Source organism: Erpetoichthys calabaricus, chromosome 1 (genome assembly GCF_900747795.2).
Source record: "Erpetoichthys calabaricus chromosome 1, fErpCal1.3, whole genome shotgun sequence".
NCBI classification, from domain to species: Eukaryota; Metazoa; Chordata; class Cladistia; order Polypteriformes; family Polypteridae; genus Erpetoichthys; species Erpetoichthys calabaricus.
The window spans coordinates 1,467,607-1,494,379 of NC_041394.2; the positions used below are offsets into that span (position 1 = coordinate 1,467,607).

Genomic DNA, 26,773 nt, shown 5'->3' on the forward strand with positions numbered 1-26,773 from the left:
CCGTCTAAAACTTATCATCTTTAACTGGTGACCCTTCTTCTTCCTTAGCAGAGCCCACCCAGACACCCATGCAGTTTTTCTACTGTTGCTGGAGAACATGCCAACTCTACACAGCCACCCTTGGCACCATCCTTGTCTGTTCAAATATGCTGGCCATTACTCAAAGTCACAAGGAGGTGACAGTATGTGAGTCAGACAAGGTGGCACCTGGGATTTACGAGGAGTAAAGACTTCACTGGGCTCAATTGTTCTGAGCTGGCAAGCAGCAGGGTGTTGGGAAACGGGGTGTAAATCCATGCCAGCCACACACAGTGGGAAAGCTTAATGATGCCAGCAGCCCCAGCTTACATACTTACCTGGAGCTGGAAGGGGCACCACTACACCAAGATGTACACAGGCACAGAGTGGGCACCAATTGTTAAGCAGGTTGTCTATTCAGCTTTCCTTACGCGCGCACACACAGAGCCTGCAGGGGGCGCCACTTCACTGACACACACACACACAGTTGGCACACCTTTACTTGTTCAGCTTTTCTTTCACGGAGTTGGCGCTAAAGGGACATGCCAGTGTAAAAAAAATCAACAAACCAGTTTTATTTTGTTCTTCTTGTTTTTATTGTTCATTTCATTTAAATATAAATTTAATTCATGCTCCCCCAGGTTAGGATGCCAAAATACTCTTCTGATAAATTAGATACAAAATGCCAAAGCAGGTAGATGTACCTCAATAAATACAATAAATATTACTCATAATAAACAACATGTGAAAATATATATATATATGTAATAGAATATCCCTGACTTCACAAGTAATTGGTGCGCCGGCACAACCCCCCCAACCCCCCCCCTCCCCCCCAAGTCCTCCGTCAATTCGGGGAGCGCCGGCGCCCGTCGGAGGTCCCGTGGATCATCAGAATGCTACATGGTGCCGATGCCAGGCGGGTGTCTAAAGTGCAGTCGGAATACTGAAGCCCCCAAAGGGGGGGCGTCCGCTGGCTCCTCAGTGCTTTGGGCTCAACAGTAAGGCGGAATGAGAGGTCTCGCTCGGTCCCTTTTGGCTTTGGTTAAAGTGAACGTTTTGGGTGGTCCGGGGCCGAAGCCCCCTCCGCAACCCCACAGCTTTCATGTCTGGTCAGTGTTCGAGTAAACATTGGACGGGTGGGCGTGAAGTCACAATTTCCACGAGAGTTCGTCACTTTGTGTTAAGGCTTTCTTTGGTTGGTTGGCTGGTTGTTTGTCCCACTGGAAAAGGAAGACAAGTTTTGTAGAAAGAGTCCTTTAAACAAATATTTCAAATTAATAAAAGAAAAAAAAAACAAGAAGCATTGAGCGCTCCGGGCACCCGAGTCGGTGTCGCCTCTCAGTCTGACAGGGACATGCGGGTGAAGACGGTGAGCCGCCGCAGACTCCCCGAGCTCTCGAACGAGGGCGACTCCGAGCCGCTGAGGCTGCCCGAGCTGCTGTATCCATCGGGGTCGGACAGGGAGTCCTCCGAGGAGAAGCGCTGCATCCCCAGGCGGCCCACGAACGAGCCCGCCTGCTCCAGGGACGAAGGGGGGCTTTTGCTCCCGGTGGTCTTGCTGCGCCCACAACTGCAGCACATATGCTGTTGGGTCTCCGGCGCTTTGTACGTCGGCTCCGCCTTGGCAGTGAACTGGAAGCCCGACGCCGGACTCTGGAGACCCGCCTCGCTGAAGACGGGCGACAGCAGCTCCGCGGGCGGCGGGGACACGGACGGCGCCCTGCAGAAGGCAAACAGGTCGTGCGGGGTTGGCGGGGATGAACTTCTGGGTCCCGGGAAGCCCGCGAAACTGACGCTCTGCCGGAGAGTGCGGGCGTGCGGGCTGGAAGAGTCCGGGTGGGACATCTGCAGGCTCTCGAGGCTCTTGTCGTGGATGAAGTGGCACCGCGAGCCGTAGGGACAGTAGCCCAAGCTGTAGAAGGTGCGACAAGCTTGCGTCTTGTACTTGGGGTGGCGGCTGAGCATGCGCAGCTCGTCGGTGCCGTGCGCGAACTGGCACTTGTTGCCGTACTTGCAGTTGCCGTTCTCCTGGAAGCTGCGGCACAGCTCCGTCTTGTAGCGGTTCGAGTTCTGCGGGGCCGGGGCGGTGAGGGGAGCGAAGCCCGGGGGCGGGGGCACAGACAGTCCCTTAAGACCCCCGAATCCGGACAGGCTGGCGTCTGTCAGGCTCAGGGACCTGTCGGGCTTGTTTTGTCGGAAGCTCTTGCTGGGCTGTTGGCTCCATGGGCTGTGGTCCAGCGGCCAGAGGGTCGTGTAGTCCAGGCAGTCGCTTTGGTCGCCGGACGTGGGGTGAGAGGACAGGGACAGGGTGCGCTTCGTCGAGCGAGACTCGAGGGTGTCGCTGCACGTCAAGTTGAGGAAGTTCTGGGAAGCAGAAAAAGAAAAAAAACAGAAGGTCACTTTTAGTTCGCATGGTGACAAACACAAAGGACGAGTCTAACAGCTAGCTGTCCACATCTCGCTCGGCCGCGGTCACTCTGGAGTCAGCGACACTAGCCAGTGACAAACATTTTGTGTACAAGGCGCTATAAACACAAAAGTTTAGACCCGATGATGGCGCTTCGCCCCCTCCCTAGCCTGGCCAGAAAAGAGTCGCCGCTTACCATCACTAAGTCGCCGTCCATCGCGTCTGCTTTCCCCAGCGCTCCAAAGCTGTAAGTCCAATGGCGAGAAAAAGAAGGAGGAAGAGGAGGAGGCGGCGAGCAGGTCTGCTTGTTCCCAGCACAAGCGTCACTCAATGTCGGCTAACGCCGTCCGCCGTCGCTTAAGTAGGGAGTCCTGCACCGCTGTGGGCGTGGCCAGACACGTCATCTGTCGCCCAGCGCCGGCCCTGCTTACGGCCGCTCACTTCGTCAGTTGGTGATTTTTATTTTTATTTATTTATTTATTTATTTATTTATTTGGCCTGTGCTCTTAAACATACTGGCTCTAAAACTGGCACTCTACTGGTTTGTGTGGTTCCACTTTTTCATTTCATTCTAGGAAAAGTTCTGCGCGTTTTAAAAAGGTTCCTAATATGTGGCCGCAACTGAGATCTCATGGACACAACAAATTAAGAAAACCTCGAGCTTCGCCCTTTAAAAACCAGGAAGCCATTGACTCTGATACTTATCTCAGTAATGAAGGCTTTTACCGAAACTTTCGTGTGGACGGTTCTTTACATTTAAGAGAGTATGTGAAAAGTTTGAGCAAAGCGAATAAAAAGCGGTACCAACAAACGTCCCCGAGGGAAAACCCTCACTGGGAGTTTGGGCTGCCGGGATGGGCATCCTGACAGACGCGACATTGGCACTCATCCATGGACTGTAAAGAGTAAAGCGCAGCAGAGGTCCGTTTTGGCACATTGAGGGTTAATAAGCGTTGCCTTAAATCACACGGCGGTGGTGGAGTCTGTGACGGGCACGCGCTCTGCCGGGCGCGTTCCCCTCCACCCGCCAGGCCGCCTTATCTGCGCACGCACCCCGATCTACTTCTCGGCTCCCATTTTGACTTTTCATGCTGACGTCGGGATTTTCGGTTAAACGCTGATGACACAAAGGGTTAAATGATTAACGGCTGACTCGATCGCTCGAGCCCTGTGCCGTGCCGGAATCCTCCAGGGGTGAGTCACGCAGCCCGCGGACAGCAGGGATTGCCCGGACCCTTTCTCGCCACTTTTAACCAAGTTGGTCCTCACCGGGATTACCAGAAGTCGCCACGACGCATTCCCGTAACGAGGCTGTCGCCTCATTGCTAGTGACTGCCGCCTTACGAGCAGGAACCGATTGTACCCGGAAAGTCGGCCTTCAGAGTGACATCGTGAGATTTGAAGACGTCTTGACTCACCAGCAGGGGGCAGCGCTCGCCAGACTGACTAAAAATAGAAGTGGTAAACAAACGCGGAGGAGGCAGCGAGCGAGCGAGCGCTCCGACATAACAACACATACTGTACATAGAGAAGTCAAAGCCGTGCAGAGCATGTAGCGCCTTTCGTTTATCATTCATCTGTCCAACGCACCACAGGGCGCACACGCACCAATGAACCACCAATGAACCTAACGGGTCCAAAGGACGAGAGAATTGCCTTTTAAGCTGAATTGGCCTCCGCGCTAACTGACGAGCCACCCTGCCTCCCGCTAGCGTCAGAAAAGTTCAAATGAAAAAAAAAAGAAAGAAAGAAAGAAATTGACGAGTGTGAAACACGCAAACGGATTACTTCTCTCAGCCTGATGGGCACAACATGCCGCGCAGTTCCAAGGACCCGGGTGCAACTGCTCAGCTGGGCTTACTCTGCATGGGTTCCCTTTTAGGTGAAATGGGGTCTGGTTGTGGGTATTTGGGTAAGTGTGGCTGGCATCCTGTCCGGGCATTGTTCCTGTTGCTGTTACAACAATTAATAATGGCACTGAAAGCACAATCCTGAGCAATTTTATTTGTCTTAAATAATAATAAAATGAATAGGTCATTTATATAGCGCCTTTCTCGTGCTCAAAGCGCATTGAAAATGACAGCATTTCTGTGGGGACTCTTTATTATCAGATAGCTTGGCCTTGCCTGCTCTCCACTACTCTCCATACTCTTTAGTTTTTATTCCATATAGTGCCTTTCATACCATTACAAATAAATGTTATACAGGGTGGGAGTTATATAGTGCCTTTGGTACAAAGCACTTCATCAAATACAAATGTCCTGCTTGGGAACAAATGGGGCGGCACGGTGGCGCAGTGGGTAGCGCTGCTGCCTCGCAGTTGAGAGACCTGGGGACCTGGGTTCGCTTCACGGGTCCTCCCTGCGTGGAGTTTGCATGTTCTCCCCGTGTCTGCGTGGGTTTCCTCCCACAGTCCAAAGACATGCAGGTTAGGTGGATTGGCGATTCTAAATTGTCCCTAGTGTGTGCTTGGTGTGTGGGTGTGTTTGTGTGTGTCCTGCGGTGGGTTGACACCCTGCCCGGGATTGGTTCCTGCTTTGTGCCCTGGGATTGGCTCCAGCAGCCCCCGTGACCCTGTGTTCGGATTCAGCAGGTTGGAAAATGGATGGCTGGATGGGAACAAATGGGTGGCAGCAGCTCCTAAGTGCCACATCAGAGCTTTCAGGCCCTCTGATTGCATCATACTGCAGGTGACGGCCCCCTCTTGAAGACCACCACCTTCTACTCTTTACTTCTGACCGATTTCATCCATCCATTTATTTGGCCCCTCCATCAGAGCTGTGCACAAGTCCAAGCGGCTGACTAAGTTTGTGACCAAATGCTGCCCACATGTCCAACACCAACCACAGGGACGGACAAGGCGCCATATGGCACAGAGGTGGGATGTCACTTGAGGGGCCCAGTAGATGATCTTTAGAGTGCCCCCCCTAAGTGTCACACTATATTTATAAAAAAGCCCCGTCTAATAAAAGAAAACCTTGAGGGTGGCGATGATCACAGGGAGATGAAAGAAGCCCCGACCTTTCACCAGTGCCACCTTTGGGGTATCACAGTTATATTAAACATCTCCAGGCTGTCATCGTCAGCTGTCACTTGAACACAATTTTTACCAAGTAAATGTCACCCTCAACCGGTCGGGAGCCACTTAGAAAGCAGGGGGTTGCACCCACAGCAGTCCTCCTGAAACAGGACCTCACCCTGACTTGTGCCCGCATCACACATGATGTACCCTTAAAATCTGCCATTATTACACCCTGTTATGATCACCAAGGGTGCATGCATGCAGGTGGCACTGGATTCCTGGCATATGCATATATGATTTCCCTGACAGCTTACTAGCCCGGTGCCACCCAGCTTACAGAAAGTCGGCTCTTTAATGAACGTGCTGGGCATACTCTCTAGGCACCCGCTTCCGTTGGCACGGTGTGATTTACTGTAAGCCGTGTTTGTGTTCCAATGCCAGCAATTCTGAAAGTGCTTTACGCTTTTTACTTTTCTCTTTTCAAGTTCAGCGGCTGACATTCTACTTCTATAAACGCAAATCTGACTGCAGTCCTTCAAAGGCTCCTCAGATGTTTCCAGAATCTCAGCAACTTAAGTCAGCGTGGGCACGGTGGCACAGCGGGTGTTGACATCATCTCTCAACGCTCCAGTTTCAAGCTGATGAGGCTTCTCTGAGTGCAGTTTGCATGTCCACTCTGTGCCCACCCAGCTGTGCCCTCAGCTGGACATGCCAAACTACTGGCCATGTGTTTGTGCCCAGTGGAGGAGTGGACTGATGGGAAGACAGACCAAGCAGTGGCACCCCCTGCTGGGCACAGTTAGTGCAGGCAACACATCCTGAGACCAGGACAAAGGGGAGTGAGGGATAAGAATAGTGAAAGGCACTATATAAAAGATAGATAGATAGATAGATAGATAGATAGATAGATAGATAGATAGATAGATAGATAGATAGATAGATAGATAGATAGATAGATAGATAAGAAAGGCACTATATAATATAGATAGATAGATAGATAGATAGATAGATAGATAGATAGATAGATAGATAGATAGATAGATAGATAGATAGATAGATAGATAGATAGATGTGAAAGGCACTATATCGCGGGCAGATGTCGTATCGGCCATGCCCCGACTGCCTCTGTGCCCTTCCTGTTTGTTTGCTGCTCACACACATGAACGCTGAGTCATGCATGTTGCCATGTCAGCTCCACTCTTAGTCATCTTACCGTCATGTCTCTCTCTCTGTGCCACAACGCAGGTCCCTTGCCAGTCCAGTTTCTCTTTCTTCCAGTGCCACCCTCTTCATGAGGATGTGTCATACGTTGGGTTTTCCGCTGCCCCATGTGTCACTCTACAGGCTCTTGGTGTATTTGTGGAGGCCACTCGAGGACCACTTTGCCCACCTGATTGATTTAATGCCAGGAGGTCAGCGTGAGTCACAGCAGCAGTCCTTGGTCACGCTCCTGCCAGTGCCGTAACGTCTGATTGCTTGAATCTCTTTAAGCCCATTCAGTTTGTCTGCGCTTATTAAAAATGGTCTGGGCTGCACCATGCTGCTCAGGGGATCTCAGGAGGGCTAAGCCAGCTCAACCAGTCTGAAGTTGGCATGTTCTCCCCATGCCAGACATTCCAAAAGTTTTGCAGTTTAAGTGGAAAGGAGACTAGACTGGTAAGGCCCATGAGTTTTCTTACTGATGCAGTGGCATCCCATTTGGCTTTTGTTCATAATTGGGCAGAATGGGTGTATTGGCATGAATATGTCCAGATTTGCAGTCCAAATGGGCAAATGATGACTGCGCCAACTCTATGACCACATAGACACACATGAGGAAGTGCCTGGCATTGTGTGTAACACCTGACATTTGTTTACCTGGAAAGCTACTAGGTCTAAAATTATGTGTCAGGATTTTGGTGTGCTCCCATATAATATAAAGGGTTTATATAGCGCCTTTCACAATTTCTCTACCTACTTGTCTATCTGTTAAATGAGTGAATACAGAAAATGGACAGATGGAGAGAAATGAGTATGTCCATACTTGGTGACCAAATGTATATGCTACAGCTGTGCCTACTTCGCCTTTAATCACATCAGTACTGCCGGGCATGCGTACTTTATTGTTGCTGCATTGTCTATAGAAAGGCGCTATATAGCACATGGCACTGAATTTCAGAGTGTGCCCTCACAGAGGTATAAAGCAGAATGTGCTCACCCTGAGGTAATAAATAAATAAATATACAGAGAATCAGCTGGTCTTTGACTTGTGAAAGGCGCTATATGCAAGTAGGATCAATGCAAATGTTCTGCTGAAGTTAGAGGAGCTGATGCCAGGTTACTGAAGGGACAGTGACCTTAGGACTCGGATTGGCAGAGTGACATTCCTGCAGTTAGATGAAAGACCTTAAAGCCCGCTGTGCTCCTGCCCTGCTGCAACCTGCCATCCTGATTGGCATGGGCTGTGAGGGCGCTATACAGTGACCACCCGCATGGCTCCACACCTTCAGTTTCCACATTGCAGATCATATTTAAAGGGGGCACAGAGAAATCATCACAAAAACCCCCAAAGTCACTGGATTGAAAGAGGAGACGACAGTAATGAAGCAGCCATTAGTAACGAGACAGAACGGACATTCGCCACCTAGGGCCAGTGTCACTCAGCCGAGCCGAACGCGAGCAGAGAATAGGGGTACGACTTGACGAGAGCGAGCATCGCGGACCGAGGAATTCCTGGAACTCGGCGTCACGGCTGACGGGCTGAATGAATCTCTGCGGCCTCGAGAAGTTTCGTGAGGATCTGCCAGGCAGGGGGGCGGAGACGAGCGCCAGCAGGGGGTCTTAGGGCGAGAGACACTCAGCGGGGGTTTTCCTTACCACAGGGAACTCAATTTTGGGAAATAATCTGCTACTCATCAAGACCACCATATCACATAGTCCATTTTAGATGGCCTTGTTGCATATAGCGCCTTTCACATCTATCTATCTATCTATCTATCTATCTATCTATCTATCTATCTATCTATCTATCTATCTATCTATCTATCTATCTATCTATCTGTTAATGCCTATTATATTGTTCCTTTTACTATCTATTTATTGTAGATCGCCTCTCATATCTACCTATATTGCTCTTTTTCCCTATTAATCTTTCTATCGTTATATGGTGCCTTTCAGCACCTGTCCACGTGTTACATATTTCCTCTTATTCTATATAGTGCCTTACATCTCTGTTTATCTGTTTATTCCCTAAGGGTCTGTCTCTGTATTTTTCATATAGTGCATTTCTCTCCCTCTATCATCCCGTCTTTTTCACTCGGTTTAATGTTGCGTCGGTCTGCCTTTGTTTTTTTCTTTCTCCTTTTCTTTCTCTTTCCCCGAGCCCCTTGAGCCCCCCACCACTTTCCTTCTCTCCGTTTTCCGCTCCTCTCCACTGTGACCTGAATGTGAAACCGCCGAATGCGCGTGCGGCAGCGGTGCGCGTGCCCCCCATGGCGGTCACGAGGCAGTTTGCCGTTGCGATGCGCGCCGCCGCAGCCCTCGCAGTCCGCGCAGCCTCTCTCGCAGTTTTGCAGGCTGCGGGTTGTGTCACCTCTGTCAGCCGTGTCCGGTGTGTCGCGTACTTTGTTTATCTGTCAGCCCGAGGTGGGTGTCTGTCTGTCTGTCTGTCTGTTTGTTTTCATTCATCTATTTTTGTTTTTTTTTTTTTCCTATGAGTCATTTCTGGTTTTTTTGGTGACATACAGACGAGTGTTGAAGCCTCGATGTCACGAGCCTGTCCTGTCCTGTCTGCTCTTGTCTTGTGCGCTTCTTTTTCCATCTCACAAATTTCTTCTTCCTGGATGACGTTTGTGACTGATCTTCATCATCATCATCATTATCATCATCATCATCTTCTTCTTCATGATTAGTTGGGTTCATGTTTCTCTTTTCCTGTTTTGGAGGAGGACCTTATTTTCAGTTTGTTAGACACTCTCTTATATAGCGCCTTTCACTGTGAGCACACAAATAGACAAGAGACACTTTTTTAAAGTTTCGTGTGACTTCTTGATGAGGTGATGCCAGCAGAGAGAGGGGACAGCTGTCCAGACATTACAAAGATGGCCCCATGCTGGTGATGTCCCCTCATTCAGACACGTAGAGGCTGTTGCACTTTGCTTTTGTTAACCCCCTGACGAGGCACTGAGTGTGAAAGGCGCTATACACAATACAATACAATACAATACAGCCAGACTGACTGAAGAGTAACGGTGGCCACATGACTGATGTTTGGAGCATAGACTCAGCGTCAGCAGACACTGGCGTGGTGTGGTACCAGCTGAGGTGCCCTGTAGGGGGCGCTATTGGTGGTACCTCGTCAATCCTTCACACCTCAGTGAGCACCAAACACTCCAGGCTAATATCCAAATCACTGGTGGGCTCTCCTCTCTTCAGTTATCTCCACTTGTTCTTATATAGCGCCTTTCACTGCACAGTGCTCTTTGCCACACCAGATTAGATGGATTGACTGATTGTTTTTCTCATCAGCCAGGACCTTCAGGTGGACACAAACACTGAAGCCAGGCTTCACCTGGTGGCTGCTGCCCACTTGTGATAGGTGAGCCCCTCAAGCTTAGGACCCCCATCATCTGAGAGCATGGGGCAATACCTTGTGATGTTTCTCATCTGCCTTTTGGGAAACAGTAGACCCAATGGCACACCTGGGCACTGGAGCCAACCTCTCTGACACGGCGGTCTTTGCAACTATAGGGGAATGCATGATTGCATATAGTGCCTTTCACAATCGACCACTCAGTTTGATGTTTGCTCAGACTGGCGCAGTCAGCTGCTGAACTTCACAAGTCATCCACTAGGGGGCGACACCACTGGAGTTTCTCTAGGCCTGAGACTGACACCCCATGCCAAGCAGTTCAGTGAGTGGCATAGTGAGAGTGGCCACCACTGGGAGGAGGGCAGCACCAGGGTGGCCTATTCAGGTAAAAAGCGTCAACTGTGCCACCACACCAGCTCACACAAGAGAAGTTGACACAATGAGGTGAAGTAAAGGACACGTGGAGTCCATTGTTGCGCCCTGTAAGGTGGGGGTGGGGTACTGGGGGGGGCTGTCTGTTTTTGCTCGGCCCCTCCCCTCAGTTTTTTTCTTGCTCTCTGCTGCCCCCTACAGATGTCTACCCTCACATTCTCACTCTTCCTGTCACAACTCCATTGCACATCTGCACATTCCTGACAGTTGGCATCTCCATGGCTTGCCCTCTGTTTCATCCATTACCCAACTCACCATCTTCCATTTTTACCCCAAACCCTTAACAGTCAAAACCAAGAAGACTGGTAAAGTCACAAACTCTGTTGTTCCTCATTGATTTAAACAGGGTGCCAAGCATAGGGCGGGCATACTCTGGGCATGTATGCCGGGTATACAGTAGGTACTTATTGGGCATGCATGAAGAAGTGTAGAATCAATCTGTGTACCTGCTGGACCCCTCAGATAAATGTCATGAACTCATCAGCATGGTGAACACACTGGGTACACGTTGGGCACTCCCACCAGCTTCACCCTCATTATAAAGCAGGCACCTGTCCGGCACAAAAAGCACACCAGTCTCACACACTCTGAGGACATTGCAGGTATATGCCAGGCACAAGTGTAGGAACACAAATCTGTTTGATTCTCAGGTAGGCAGCATTGACAGGGCGTGACCCACCTGGCACTGGCTTAACCGTCTTCTTGGAATTTCACCATTGTTTTTGTGTTATGTTGTGTGTTGATGCCTTGGCAACACACCTTGGCAGCCATGACAGCTGTAAGGGTGACAATATATGTCCATACAGTGTGGCATTGTCACCACAGCTTACCAAACTCTGCAGTCCGAGACGGCCCCTCGAAAATGACAACCCAGGCCTGCATCCTTAATGAGCCCACCTGAATGTCCAGACTGCAAATCACTCAGGGGCTTCCAGTGGCCAAGACCCCTGATCACCTGCAGACCCTGCTTCTGTCACTGTAATCTCACTATAAACTCAACGGATAGAAAGAGAAATTAGATATAAAAGGCACTATATAATCAATAGATGGATACAAAACGTATATGGAGAGGGCACAAAACAAACGATAGGCAGATAGATACACGTGAAAGGGTCCATATAACAGAGTGAAAGGCACTATATAATAGATAGATAGATAGATAGATAGATAGATAGATAGATAGATAGATAGATAGATAGATAGATAGATAGATAGATAGATAGATAGATAGATAGATAGATAGATGTGGAAGGCGCTATAGATAGATAGATAGATAGATAGATAGATAGATAGATAGATAGATAGATAGATAGATAGATAGATAGATAGATAGATAGATAGATGTGGAAGGCGCTATATGTAATATATGGTAAGGTACGAGAGGCTCTCTGTAGTCTGACAGACAGCTGTGCCCCCCCTGCTCTTAATGCCTCATCAGCTCCGTGGTGGTCTTGTCCCTCTTGGTGTCCATCTTCATGCCCCACCTCACATGCACAGATGGTGGCCGTGTCCCATTGAAGGCGATGCTTGGTGGTCTCCGCTGAGCAGCTGCAGTGATCGAGTTGATGGCCGCCATTGCCTTTATGGCTGGAGACCCCTGCTCTCATGTCAGATTCTGGAAGTTGATGAAGTTTTTATTTTAGAAAGCAGGGGACAAAGGATTCCCAATAACTTGGACTGAGGCCTGGGCCCCTTGGCAGGGATAGGGTTAATTGTGCCCTGTCAGCCTCTTGATTTAAAGCAGAGCCCCCCGGCCCCCACACTTGGCTCCTCTTTTCTCTTTAGAAGGATCCAATGCTCTGAAATCACACATGGCAAAGAAAGGAAACAGGATTGAAGCCAAAGAGGAAAGTGAAACAAGATGTGCGAGAAAGAGCAAGTGAGTGAGCAGCCAGCAGGCAGGCGGGCCGACGGGTGGCACGCAGGCCATCGACACTCACCGAAACCCACGTCCAAGGGCAGGCCGAGTCATGCAAGTGCACACAGCATAAGCCTCAGAGAGAGAGAGAGAGAGAGAGGGACAGCGGGAGAGCATGAAGGCCCTGTGGCGAGTCACGTGCCTCATATAGCGCCTTTCACGAGGTAACGCAGGTCACCAAAGCAGAAGACATGGCAGCTTGCCAGTGTTTACCTCATATTGCGTCTTCACGTCCTCAAAAGGCTACAAAGGGAGGGCACTGCTAAACAATCAGTACATGTTATATAGCGCCTTGCAGGGACGTGTTTCAAGTCACGTCATTGATACAAAGCTGCTCCCGACATTACAGGAGGAAGGCTGTCGCTGAATCACCTCTTGCCCACCTTATATGGCACCTTTCACCGGAGAGCCATCACACAACACCCAGACAGACAACACAAAGATTACCTGGCAATATAAATCAGCTAGCCCTTCAATGATCATTTGATGTAGCACCTTGCAGATGCCACCTTGCTCTCCACCTCACCACATGAGACCTCATTCACTTTCTGAACCCACTTTTTCCCAACAGGGTATCTTGGCCCTGGGTTCAAACAGGTGCCATCCCTGGCAGGGGCACAGTTATGCAAAGTACCCTCAGCCTCACCTGTGCCTGTTTGTCTGTGGTGGAGCTCCCACAAAGGCATGAGGAGTGGGCATGTGCCACACAGACAGTGGCTGCCAGTCCATGTTAATTCTATATAGTGCCTTTTCATTGCACTTCAGAAAGTGCACATAGTGGTGGGCTTACAGCTCGGGACCACGCTGGAGTGGCACTTCCGAGAAAAAGCAGGTCACCTTGGTCTGAACTCACTGATATGTCACTGAGATCCCTAGTGGCTTCTTCTGCCAACATGGAGCACTGAAAGGCACTATAAAAAGTTTTTTTTTTACGATGCTGGCTGCCTTTTTCAAATCCACAAAGCCTCGGGGAAGGCCGCCCCACTTATATAACAGCACAGGAAGCTCAAGTGGGTCAGGTGCCCCTCGTCAATCTGTGGAATTTCTTTCCTGGTGATTCAGCCCAGCACAAGGCGTGGCGCACGTCCTGCCATCGTTATTGGACGGAGTTCTGCAGGCCGTGACTCACGGCTCAGGCATGCATGCAGTTATACAACACTGGGGAGAGGGGGGGGTGAGGATGGGCAAGGCGCTGCAATAGATCAGCATAAAAAAAAAAGAAAAGCATCGCACTGTAACCCCTTAAGTGCCATGTGGTAGTCAAACCCTCAGCTCTGGCGTTATATAGCGCCTTTCACAGCAATCACAGGCACTTACTGATACGCAAACAAATGAGACCTAAAGGGTGGGAGTGCAGTGACAACAGTACAAAGGGGGGGGGGTGAAGCCACGGCCAGTCTGAGAGGTGGTCTGAGAGGTGGTCCGCTTTGAAGGTCTGCTGGCTCACGTGAGCTCCACGGCGTCCACATCGTTTACTTTCTATTTGTAAGTGGACTCACTTTCTCTTAGTGTTCTTTTTGTCTTCCTCTTATGTCAGCTTAATTTCTTGTTTTGTTGATGTGAAGCCTAAGCTGGGGGGGGCAGCACCCCCCCCAGAAGTGCCTCAGTCACCTGCTGAACTGTTCGTTTTCCAACACCCACCCCCATTCCACCCTCCTTGCACTGCTGCGTTTTGAGCTTTAAATTCCAATGTGACTTGTTTTTGTTGTTTGGGCCAGGGGTCTTCACAGCTTCCCTCTCCCTTAAGTGCAGGCCTGAGGCCTCTTTGGAATATTTAGGCCGAGGCCTCGTCATGGGATTCAGGCTTAAGAGGATAAAAAAGAAAAAGCAGCAAGAAGAAGAATGTTTGAGCCACTGGAGATGATCTTTAATTGCAAAGCCTCTTCCCCGTTTCATTAGGCCTTTCCAGGCCATAAGCCTGCAGCTGGAGTTGGGGTCTCAGCTGATTTGAAACGGTGGTGCCGACCAACATTTTATGACTTTCATGTCTTGAAGCCGACACCCCTCCGAGTTTTGTGAAATGGGGAGACCCTCAAAGTCAGCATCGACGGACGGAGGCTAAAACCTTCAACGCTTTAAGACGATCTTCGTCCTCATCACTAGGACATCCAGAGACCCCTCAACAATACACTCCCAGCACAGCTCTGTGAGACCCCTTTGAGTTGTGTGGGAATGGCGGGGTGTGGAGAAGGTGAATAGTTGGGACGCCAATCGGGTCGTCCCATTTAATTAAAGGAAGCCAAACAAAAATAAAACGCGCCCCTTTGGGACAGTCACGACAAAAAGTGATTGGCTCTTCGCCGTAAAATTGAGGGTCAATCGCTGGAGCTCCGCCCAGTCGCTCTGTTTACAGAAGACGCCTCCTTCTTATATCGCACAAACCCGAAGGGGCGGGGCTAAGTGCCCTCACTGGGCGGTTCTTTGGAGAGGAGAATGTTAGAGACGGCGCCCCCTCTCACCCCGGTGGGTTATCACATAGATTACCTCGACTGAGCCCATGAGGAGATCCTCGACGTGCGCGTGTGACACAATCCAAGACACAAATGATGAGGAACCGCAACAGCAACGGCAAACCAGTGACACTGGGTGACAACACTGGGGACACTGAGGACTTACGCCTGCCTCAATGAAGATGTCAGCACATGTGCCCAGCTGGCTCGGCTGTCCTGATGCAGATGGACTAAACACTTTGGGTGTCTTGTAATTGCTTTTCCGATTCTCGTGTTAAAGAGCAGGACGCCACGGGATTTCTGACTTTGATTTTTTGGATTTTGACGACGATTAAGTGGCATCTCCGGGTTTGGATCTTTGCGTCTCATCTTCTGATCGCTTATCCCTTTAATCTTGTAAAGCACAGCACTGATACTGGGATTGGGTGTCCCTAACATACAGCTCCGCCCCATACATCCAGCTCTGCCCCTGATTGGCCAAGAGCAGAAAAAAATAGGGAAGGTGACAAGGACTAAAGAAAGACAACAGGGGACAAAATGTGAGACAAAATGTAGGAAATCTGGCAGTCATCTTGGCTTGGCATCTTGGAAGTGACATTGTTCTCCATTCATTCTGGCACAGTGACAGTCCTTTGTGTCCTCTGTCATATTTAGATGGCTATCCACTGGCCACAGTACTCTGTGACACGGCTTATGACACAGTGACACGGATCTTCACTTGCTTCAATGCAGTGCATGAGTCCCTGTGGCTCATCATTGGTGGTGACATGGTGACGTGGTTCTTCGTGTCTTTTGATGTGGTGACATGCTACCCGCTGGACACAGTCTGCAGTGACACAGGTCATTATCGGCCTGGCTCTGTGAAGTGCACTTTAACATGGCACAGTCCCTCATTGATTATGACAAAGTGGCACGACCCTTCATGTCCTGTGATACATTTAAATGGCTGGCCGCAGTCACAGGTGGCACACCTCATCACAGGTTGTGACTCAGTGGCACAAGTCTTCACGGCCTTTGATGCAGTGACACGGCTTCATGTTGGCTGTCTTGTTAAGTGACACCGCTCTTCATTGATTGTAACACAGTTCTTTGTGACCTGATATAGTGACACTTCTGCCCAGTGGCCACAGTCTGAAGTGGCACCAGTTGGAACACAGTGACATGACTCTTTATTTCCCTTCAATGAGGTGACACAGTTCTTCATTTCCTTTGATGCAGTGACATATTTATCCAGTGACCGCAGTTTGCTGTGACATGGCTCGTTACTGGCCAACACAAAGTGACACAGCACTCTGTCAACTGCTCCTTGATTTGGTCCTTCATTGCTTTAGACAAAGTGGCACAACTCTTCGTGATCTGTGATACATTTAAATGGTTGCCTACTGGTCACAGTCAAAAGTGACACATCTCTTCACAAGTTGGGACACAGTGACATGGCTCTTCACTGCCTTTGATGCACTGACACGGTTTTATGTTGGCTCTTTTCACAAGTGGCATTGCTCTCTTTTAATTGTGACACAGCTCTTCGTGGCCTGATATAGTGACACTTCTATCCAGTGGCCACAGTCTGCAGTGACACGGCTCAGTTGTGACAAAGTGGCCTGGCTTTTTATTTGCTTTAATACCTTTAACACAACTCGCCATGTCCTTTGATGCTTTCAAATGGCTGCCCACTGACCACAGTGACACAGCACCCTGTCAGTTGCACTTTAAGGTGACATGACTCTACCTTGACTGCGACAAAGTGACACGACTCCTTGTATCCTGATACACTTAAAAGGTTGCCTGCTGGCAGTGACACAACAATCTTAGTTGCACTTGAAGTGACATGACTATTCATGTCCTGTGACACATTTGAATGGCTGCCCCATAGGTGCTGCTAGTATTGACCCAGCTTGTCACTAATTGTGACACGGTGACATGAATATCCACTGGACACAGTCATAAATGACACGGCTCCTTACACTGACATGTTTCTTTGTGTCCTTTAACGCGGTGGCACATCTGCCCCCTGGGCGCACTCTGCAGCTTCTTCTTGGCAGAGATGCACTGACCTGGAGATGTGTACAGCAGGCTGTCCTTTGAGGTGACATGGTCCTTCCTGTCCACTAATACACTTGGGTGTCTCTCCGCTGGCTGCAGCAGATGGTGACACTGTTCCCTGCTAGTCGTCTTTCCAAGTGGCACGGCCCCCTCTGCCATGAACGTGAGACCCACCCCTTCAGCTCCTTTATTTCCTAGCCTCTTGAGCGCCCCCTGCTGCCTGCTGTTGTGTTCACTCTGAGTGTCCTTCACTATTTCCATGTCCCCATTTGCAAAGCCTGACATCTGACAAAAAAAGCAGATTGCCACACATTCAGAATGTGCCCACCAGTGGCAGGCAGCACAGGTAGACTTGCTCAGAAAGGGGCAGCACATCATTGGTGGGCACTGTGACTAGGTTCGCTTCAGAGTGGATGCCAGTGCGTGCTGATGTGCCAATGAAGGGTGAAGAGCAATCAGAGGTCAGCCGACAGGGGCTTTGTGAAAGCAGGGCACTGGGGACAGCTGTGGCCGTCACCCCTTAAGCCAAGTAGACTTGATGAAGAGCGGGCATTGGACGCCTGAATTTGAGGTGGGCTGAGCCATCGAGGAGAGCATCAGCTGTGAGCTGTAGTTGAGCAGCAAGAAGGCAGTTGGCGTAGTTGGCAAGAACTCAATGAGCTTAGTCAGCTGTGACATTAACTGGTCACTGGCCCCTGTAGTCTTTGAATTTTAGTTTAAACTCACTAGACATCAGAAAGCACACACTTGTGGTGGTTCCAAAAGAACCCAAAAGTCTCCTCGTTCCATATGCCACCGTCACTCGGGATCCCACCTAAAACCACCTGCAGCTCGGTTTGAATCCCTGACTCTTTAAACTCGTGTGTTGTTGTCAATTTCTGATCAATCTTCTCCACTCTTCCTCATGATATCCCTAATTCCAGGTCCTCGAATATCCACAAGGACTTTTCAGGACCACGGCCAACCACTTCAGAGCTTCTGTTCATTAGATGGATTGCACAGTTTCAGTCTCATTGGCGCCCACTAGTGTTACTACGACTCTGCTGCACCAAGTGGTGTTCACGGAAGTCAATTTGCGTCTCACCCACGTCCACTAGTGTTCATTCAAACCTGAGACCAGCGTCACCTTCAGTGTCACCTGCACCTTCCAGTGTTTCTCTTACTAAAATGCAATAAGTAGTACTTCTATTAGCCAATGCCAGTCTCACCAGTGCCCTCTAGTGTCTATCGACTCTCCATTCAGTCTCACCGGTGCCCACAAGTGTTCATTGGCTTTAAGTTCAGCCTCAATGGTGCCCAATAGTGCCTTGTCGACTTTCCATTCAGTCTCATCTGCACCCACTACTGTTCATTAGCTTTAATATCAGCCTCACCAGTGCCCACTAGTGTTCATTAGCTTTAATATCAGCCTCACCAGTGCCCACAAGTGTTCATTAGCTTTAATATCAGCCTCACCAGTGCCCACTAGTGTTCATTAGCTTTAATATCTGCCTCACCAGTGCCCACTAGTGTTCATTAGCTTTAATATCAGCCTCACCAGTGCCCACTAGTGTTCATTAGCTTTAATATCAGCCTCACCAGTGCCCACTAGTGTTCATTAGCTTTAATTTCAGCCTCACCAGTGCCCACTAGTGTTCATTGGCTTTAAGTTCTGACTCACCGGTGCCCACTACTGTTCATTTGCTTTAATATCAGCCTCACCAGTGCCCACAATTGTTCATTAGCTTTAATTTCAGCCTCACCAGTGCCCACTAGTGTTCATTGGCTTTAATATCAGCCTCACCAGTGCCCACTAGTGTTCATTGGCTTTAAGTTCTGACTCACCGGTGCCCACTAGTGTTTATCGACTCCCCATTCAGCCTCAGCAGCACCCTCTAGTGTTCCTTTCTGTAAATCATCCCGATGGCCGGTGCTGTTCATGCTGTAGAATTTGAGTCCTCGGCTCGGTTCCCAGTTCTTTGTTGCCGTTTGCCTTCCTGATTGGACGCTCAGCATGGCCATTGTGAGGAAGTCATAGGTCCAGTCGATTGTTTGGGCTCCTTGCCCGCTCTTCCCATTGACACTGGCTACTGGTGTGCAGCAGCTCCTCCTTTAGGTAGAGGAGGGTAATGCCAGCATGTGGACCTGATGCTGGAGGTTCTGCTCAGCTCGCTACAGGAGCTCCAGCACCGTGCATTCTGATTTGCACCCATCACTGACATGAGGGGTATGATAGAAGATTATCTGTTGGTTTAACTTTTTCGTTTGGCATGAAGATGCCTGAGATGATTACATGGCATCAGTTCAAGGTGGCACTGTCTAAGTGGAGCACACAGCTTTTGAGAGGGTAGAAGCCTTTGCGCTAGGGGTACAGTTCACTGAGATGCCCCCTAATGGAGGGTATCTGCATGCATCTCTGCTTTCTGCTCTTTGTATATAAGATGCCCTAGAAGATGCCACAAGCAAACACCAGGCTTTGCTTCTGAAAGGCACTATACTGTCCCAGTAGCACAGTTTGATTGGAGGGCAGGCATCTGTTGTCAGATCTTTGCTTGCTGCCTGGCTGCTGATGACGCCGATCTCGATGTTGCTCTGACGTCTTGTTTTTCTTCACACGTCTTCGGCTGTTCTAAAGTCTCTCCTAGCAACTGAGCGATAGAATGAAGGCCGAAGTCACGAGATGCCTCTGCCCGGGCTTGTGGCTTCATCGGCAGGAAACGGGCCAACTGCTGCGAGCTTCTTGCGGTTTCACTGCATCAGCGCGGAAATTTGAGCGACGCTTGTTTATAGCCTCTTGTGAGGTGTCTCAGGGCGGAGGGGTGGGGGGCACAGCACAGCGTGAATGGCATTGGGTTTGTCGGGTCAGTGTGCCCACCCAGGTGCAGCAGAAGGAGCTGGTGTAAGTCAGATACAGCAGTCAGTCCTTATTCTATATAGCGCCTTTCACAAAGCACATCCTCTCAAAGCAGACAAGATCAGCCCACCGTCATTCAGTATGTGGGGTGAAGTGACAGGTGAGGACATAAAGGGTGGGCTTTCTCCAATCATTTGACTAGGGAAAGGGAGTTTTGAGTGCCAACTGGGCACCTATGCCCTTCATACATTAGGCACCCACCCTGTCACCATCTGCTGCTCGCTGGCCATTACTTCAGTCAGCCAATCCTGACATGAGTTGGGCCACAATGGTGTCCAGGGGTGCACAGCCCTCCAGTTTCACCTGACAATGGCACCCCCTACAGGAACTACACAACTCGGGGGGGGGGGGGGAGGTGGTCTGGCAGCTGCCATGTGCAGTAGACAAGGCCAAAAAAATGGAAGGTTTAATCAAATCAGTTTGTTAAGAAGTACCCAGGGAGAGTCGACTCAGGGCTGCCCACCACGTGTGGCCCCTCTGGTGTCACTCTGCATGGCACTGGCACTCATAGCCAAGAAGGCCAGCATGGGCGCCGATGCCACTCAGGCCTTACAGTCTGCAGAGAAATAGAAAGGCGTGAATTTGCTTAAGCACACAAACAGTGATACTCAGCGGTGACTCACAGTGGCATGTGACAGAGCTGACATCACTCTCATGTGACAGTTGTGTCACTGTGGCCACAAAAAGCAAACGTGGCAAGCAGACTTGGCAGCTCTGTGAGAAAACCTCACCTTCTACTCACAGAGCAGCCACACTGGCACAGAAAGAAAAAAAATACTGTCACCAAGTGCCAAGAGTCATTGTGCCCTGAATACTTGTTCACACAGTGTCACCTTATGTGCCACCTTTCCCAAAATGCTTCACACAGAAATTCACAACATCCTAAAATCAAGTCTGTGCCCAGTGACGTTGTGGTGCCCAGGCTCAGGCCTGGCTGCTTCCTTGACCCTTAACTGGACTGAACTGGTGTGACAATGACAGACTGACCACCCCTGCTGACACTGGCATCATCAATAACCAAATCACTACACAGTCAAATATCTATTTCCGGACCCTGTCCTGGCAGTAATAGGAGCCCACTCTGGACAGGATGCCAGTCACTGCAAATTAACTTTTTGTGGGGGGCTATTTCTAGCTTTTTTGGGTTGCCTAACTATTTAAGGGATCCTCAACCCCCCCTTAAATGCTCATTTCTGTGGGAGCTGGGGGGCACCCCACTGGCCACAGGGCCCCAAGTGGTCACAAAGCTCCCTTACACCCATCACAGCATAAGGGCAACTTAACTCAGCGTGGGGTGTCCTTTTGTAGCCTTCTTGGAAGTTGAAGCTGTATACTAATTTTGGGACCCCTTTGCCTCTTTCACCCCTCATTTGGGTGTGGGATGTTTGCCCCCAAGTGGCCACGGGTCCCCAAGCAGTCACTTAGTTCATTTATGCCAGTCAGCACATAAGAGCAACATAACCCTCAATGCGAGGTGTTTTTGGGACCCTAAGCAGAATGCCTACTTGTAACCCCCCACACCATTCATTATTTTTGAGGGAGCCCCCGACACTGGTATCTGTCCCCAAGTGCTCATTTGCCCTATTCATGCCAGTCGCAGTGATGCTGTTCTGCATGCAGGGCCATTTCTTATGGAGGACTATTTTGGACAAAATTAAATAAATAAATAAATGCGCAAATAAATTAAAGTTCTGTGAAATGAGAGCATAAATAAATAAATGTGTCACGAAATATGTTTTTTGTTGCTTATTTATTTATTTCATTTTGTCCGTAACATTCCTCCAAACCATCATGAAATACGACTTGAAATAAAACTGTCACTTTCACTCGTCAAAGTTGAGAGGGTGGGCTCTAACACACCCTCTAGTTACTGATTGGTTGAGTGTTACCTTCAGCCTAGAGTAATCGAACTATGAGCCATATGATTCTCAAGGTACCAAAGCGCATGCTTAAAGTTGTGCTTGTGAGTGTCCATGGCGAATATGACTGCTACAAAAAGTTGCCCAGAGTTGCTACGTGAAGCGGCAGTTTTAATTCAGGAAGCTCTAACCTCTTCATCCCCTCAGGAATCAGCACATGAGGTTTCAGCTGTAAGTGCCCCACTTGATAGCCGAAGACCTACCCCCACTTTGTCGAGTACTCACTCTACTCCTGTTCAAGATATACTACTGTATTTAGGTGGCTGTGCTAATAGCGCTGTAAATTTGCAATAGTTATTTGTCTGCAAAATACAAACCTGCCTACAAGTAAACAGAAAGACCTGACGGTAGCCACATCACAAACGAAATATCAGTTGCTGAATACTGAAGAGCTATTAAATCTAACAGAAATATTTTGTGAATGTCGCACAATAGTTGAGTTGGAGCCACCATTTTATAAACATACTCGCCTCTTATATTCACTTTGTTACAATGAGTATAACTGAACAGTGGTTATCTTAAAATGCAGTTTTCACCTCCTGTCAAGTGATTTTGGTAGACTGAGAATGCAGAAATTAATTTGATGCAAAGGATGTGGAGGAAACAGAACAGGTTTATGTGCATTTTTAGGATAATAAACTTTAATATGAACAGTTGTTTTCTTCTCACTTAACGGTATGTTATACACATACAGTGGTGTGAAAAACTATTTGCCCCCTTCCTGATTTCTTATTCTTTTGCATGTTGTCACACAAAATGTTTCTGATCATCAAACACATTTAACCATTAGTCAAATATAACACAAGTAAACACAAAATGCAGTTTGTAAATGGTGGTTTTTATTATTTAGGGAGAAAAAAAAATCCAAACCTACATGGCCCTGTGTGAAAAAGTAATTGCCCCCTGAACCTAATAACTGGTTGGGCCACCCTTAGAAGCAATAACTGCAATCAAGCGTTTGCGATAACTTGCAATGAGTCTTTTACAGCGCTCTGGAGGAATTTTGGCCCACTCATCTTTGCAAAATTGTTGTAATTCAGCTTTATTGAGGGTTTTCTGGCATGAACCGCCTTTTTAAGGTCATGCCATAGCATCTCAATTGGATTCAGGTCAGGACTTTGACTAGGCCACTCCAAAGTCTTCATTTTGTTTTTCTTCAGCCATTCAGAGGTGGATTTGCTGGTGTGTTTTGGGTCATTGTCCTGTTGCAGCACCCAAGATCGCTTCAGCTTGAGTTGACGAACAGATGGCCGGACATTCTCCTTCAGGATTTTTGGTAGACAGTAGAATTCAGGGTTCCATCTATCACAGCAAGCCTTCCAGGTCCTGAAGCAGCAAAACAACCCCAGACCATCACACTACCACCACCATATTTTACTGTTGTATGAGTTCTTTTTCTGAAATGCTGTGTTCCTTTTACGCCAGATGTAACGGGACATTTGCCTTCCAAAAAGTTCAACTTTTGACTCATCAGTCCACAAGGTATTTTCCCAAAAGTCTTGGCAATCATTGAGATGTTTCTTAGCAAAATTGAGACGAGCCCTAATGTTCTTTTGCTTAACAGTGGTTTGCGTCTTGGAAATCTGCCATGCAGGCCGTTTTTGCCCAGTCTCTTTCTTATGGTGGAGTCGTGAACACTGACCTTAATTGAGGCAAGTGAGGCCTGCAGTTCTTTAGACGTTGTCCTGGGGTCTTTTGTGACCTCTCGGATGAGTCGCCTCTGCGCTCTTGGGGTAATTTTGGTCGGCCGGCCACTCCTGGGAAGGTTCACCACTGTTCCATGTTTTTGCCATTTGTGGATAATGGCTCTCACTGTGGTTCGCTGGAGTCCCAAAGCTTTAGAAATGGCTTTATAACCTTTAGCAGACTGATAGATCTCAATTACTTCTGTTCTCATTTGTTCCTGAATTTCTTTGGATCTTGGCATGATGTCTAGCTTTTGAGGTGCTTTTGGTCTACTTCTCTGTGTCAGGCAGCTCCTATTTAAGTGATTTCTTGATTGAAACAGGTGTGGCAGTAATCAGGTCTGGGGATGGCTACGGAAATTGAACTCAGGTGTGATACACCAGTTAGGTTATTTTTTAACAAGGGGGCAATTACTTTTTCACACAGGGCCATGTAGGTTTGGATTTTTTTTTCTCCCTAAATAATAAAAACCATCATTTAAAAACTGCATTTTGTGTTTACTTGTGTTATATTTGACTAATGGTTAAATGTGTTTGATGATCAGAAACATTTTGTGTGACAAACCTGCAAAAGAATAAGAAATCAGGAAGGGGGCAAATAGTTTTTCACACCACTGTATATTGTTGCAAGTGTTTGTTTAGTACCTTCAGTAACCCACAGCAGAAAGACTGTGGAAACAATTTTGAGTTAATTTTTCATGCTATTAAATAGCTTTCCGTTACTAATTTCCTATGTTGTTATGCATGTATTTTTCCTTGATTTCTCAATATGTGACTGTATTTCATTTTTTACTTTTTCTTAATTATTTTTCTATGTTTACCAATATGTTCTATTTTCTTATATCACATTGTTTATATTTTTCATGTAATTGTATTTTTAATTTTTTATTCTATGTAATTGTTAGTCTACTACCTTTGCTTTTTCTGCTTTTTCTACTACACACTTTTTATATATAAAAATTTGATTCATTTCATTTCAGTTTGTATTCTTCATACAATTGGTTTCTGGGGGTTTTTTGTTGTTTTACCTGTTTTTTCCCCCTTTTCGTAATTAAACAACACCTTTCTTTGTTTTTCACCACCCCCCATAATTACTGTTTAAAGTAGGTTTTAAACATTTATTTATACTCTGTCTCTCTCTTTCTCTAAGACCTGGGGTTCCTTGCAGTTTAGTGAGCATATTTTTGATACAGTGTTTCCTGGTATCCTCATTCAGTTTTACCCTTCTGTATGTTGCCACTTCTAGCTTTCCTAAACAATCCTCAAAACATGGTGCCCACATTCCAGAAAGGGTGATTCTCCTCTACGTTTAACTGGGCTTTCAGTGTTGCAGTGAAAGAAATACAGTGATGAGCACATTTATTGAACACATTCAATTTTATCTTGTTAAAAACTATATTGCTGCATGTCAAAAATTAAATGTGTTGCGTCTTTCAATTAACAGCAGAGGTAGCACGGCTATTTGCCCCGTATGGAGGCTCAAACAACCCAAGGAGGCAATTTAGGTCTACTAGAAGGATGCCTTCTCCAAGCATAGTACATCACATAATGTACACACATAATTTCTGTTGTCTAAGTGACCAGACTTCTACCCAAAATACCAAGTGTGTTTGTCAAAGCGAGCCTTGCTGCCTCTGGACTTGGAGAAAAGAGGATCTCCTTCACAGGTATGTAATATTATTAGATCACAAATAAGTAGCCCAGTTAACATAATGTAAAGTATGGAAGGAGAGAAATCATTTTGGTTTTCCAGAATAATGTCAGCAGTGTGAAAAGATCATAAATGTGAAATTACATGGTTAAGTAAAATGTGTGATATTTAATTCAAACTGGAACGTCAGTCTTCTTGCATTCTTCCATTTCTCTGCAACAATTCTCTCTCTGAAAAGTGATATCTTCGGCAGAATCCATTTCATCGGCAGTAGTAAGCATTTTTCTAATTAATTCTTGTGCTATCTCGTTTACTTCCATCTCACACACAGCCATGTTGAATTAGGCATAGCCAATCTACAGAAGTTGATTAACCAATCAATAACTAGAGGGTGTGTTAGAGCCCACCCTCTCAACTTTGACGAGTGAAAGTGACAGTTTTATTTCAAGTCGTATTTCATGATGGTTTGGAGGACTATTTCGGACAAAATGAAATAAATAAATAAGCAACAAAAAACATATTTCGTGACACATTTATTTATTTATGCTCACATTTCACAGAACTTTAATTTATTTGCGCATTTATTTATTTATTTAATTTTGTCCGAAATAGTCCTCCATAATTTCTAGCCTTTGAGGGACCCTAAGCGGCATGTCTGTTTTGGGACCCCTCACTCCTCTCAGCCCTCATTTGAGTCTGAAGCCCCCTACTAGCCAGATGGCCCCAAGTGATCACTGAGCGGACTTAGACTGTGATGTGGCTCTATCCTATTTTGTGCCCCTTGCCCCCTTCGCCCCTCACTTCTCTGTGAGTTTGGAGCCCCCTCTGGCCACAGAGTCCCAAGCAGTTGCATGGTCAGGGAATTGTGTGGCGTATTTGAAATGAGCAGATGTCTCTTTATAGCGCCTTTAGGTCTCCATGCTGTCACCAAGCTGTACAGAAATCGACTGGTAGAACTTCACTTGGCCAGATCTGCTCCCGCCGCTCATTTTGAAGTCATACTGCTTGCTGTATGAGATGTGACTTGTGATATGACAATCTTCTAGGATGTGATATGCCATGTAGGGGCTTGAAGTGACACATGAGGCCCGGTTTTTGAATGTGATGTGATGTCACCTAGCATGAAGCTCAATGAGCATTTGGTACTGGATGTCACTTGGAAGCTCTGCAAGGACTTGAAATGAATGCCATGAGGTGACCACCAGGACTTGGGGTTATCTGTGACATAAAGTGACATGGACGCAGCATAACATGTGCACCCCACCAGGACTAGGCATCACCTGTTAGATAAAATGATGTGGACACTTTAACTGAGATGTGTGGAGGGAGCTGGTGTAGAGCATGACATGACATGACATGTATTGTATGGCAGGTGTCATGAGGTCACACTGAGACCTACAAAGAGAAGTTGATGTGTGACTGAACAAGGACGAGGTCTATGTGACGAGCCTCATAAGGACTTGGTGCTGTACTGTATATGACATGACAAGACCTGCCACTCTGTACGGACTCCCAGAATGTGTGTTTATGTGTTGTGAGGTGACACACATGATCTGCTGAATGACTTGAGACTCCACATAGTGGTTGCATGTCACAAGCAGATGTAAAGCCTTCTTGATCATACATGTGGCGTGATCTGATGTGACAGAACATGACATGACCATTGCACTTGACACTGGTCCTCGCCTGTGATGCACCATGACATGTGTGTGACAGATGGCGTGAGACGGAGCTCAGTGTGGACTTGATGTGTATGTGACAT

The 26,773-nt window shown here is 47.8% G+C and overlaps 1 protein-coding gene across 1 annotated transcript; it reads right to left on the bottom strand.

Moving 5' to 3' along the window:
- Positions 1 to 573: 573 nt before the first annotated feature.
- Positions 574 to 2,772, bottom strand: zgc:162730 (uncharacterized protein LOC564559 homolog). Its single transcript, XM_028795425.2, has 2 exons — positions 2,625 to 2,772; positions 574 to 2,385 (listed from the first exon to the last, which is right to left on the bottom strand). Exons 1-2 carry the CDS (start codon positions 2,643 to 2,645, stop codon positions 1,360 to 1,362), a joined length of 1,047 nt encoding a protein of 348 aa, XP_028651258.1. The 5' UTR covers positions 2,646 to 2,772; the 3' UTR covers positions 574 to 1,359.
- Positions 2,773 to 26,773: the final 24,001 nt, after the last annotated feature.

Excerpts from the sequence above, each read along its gene's own strand:
- zgc:162730 (XM_028795425.2), bottom strand. The coding sequence starts at position 2,645 with ATGGACGGCGACTTAGTGATG. Across the intron at positions 2,386-2,624 it reads TGGACGGCGACTTAGTGATG|AACTTCCTCAACTTGACGTG; the intron begins GTAAGCGGCGAC and ends TCTGCTTCCCAG.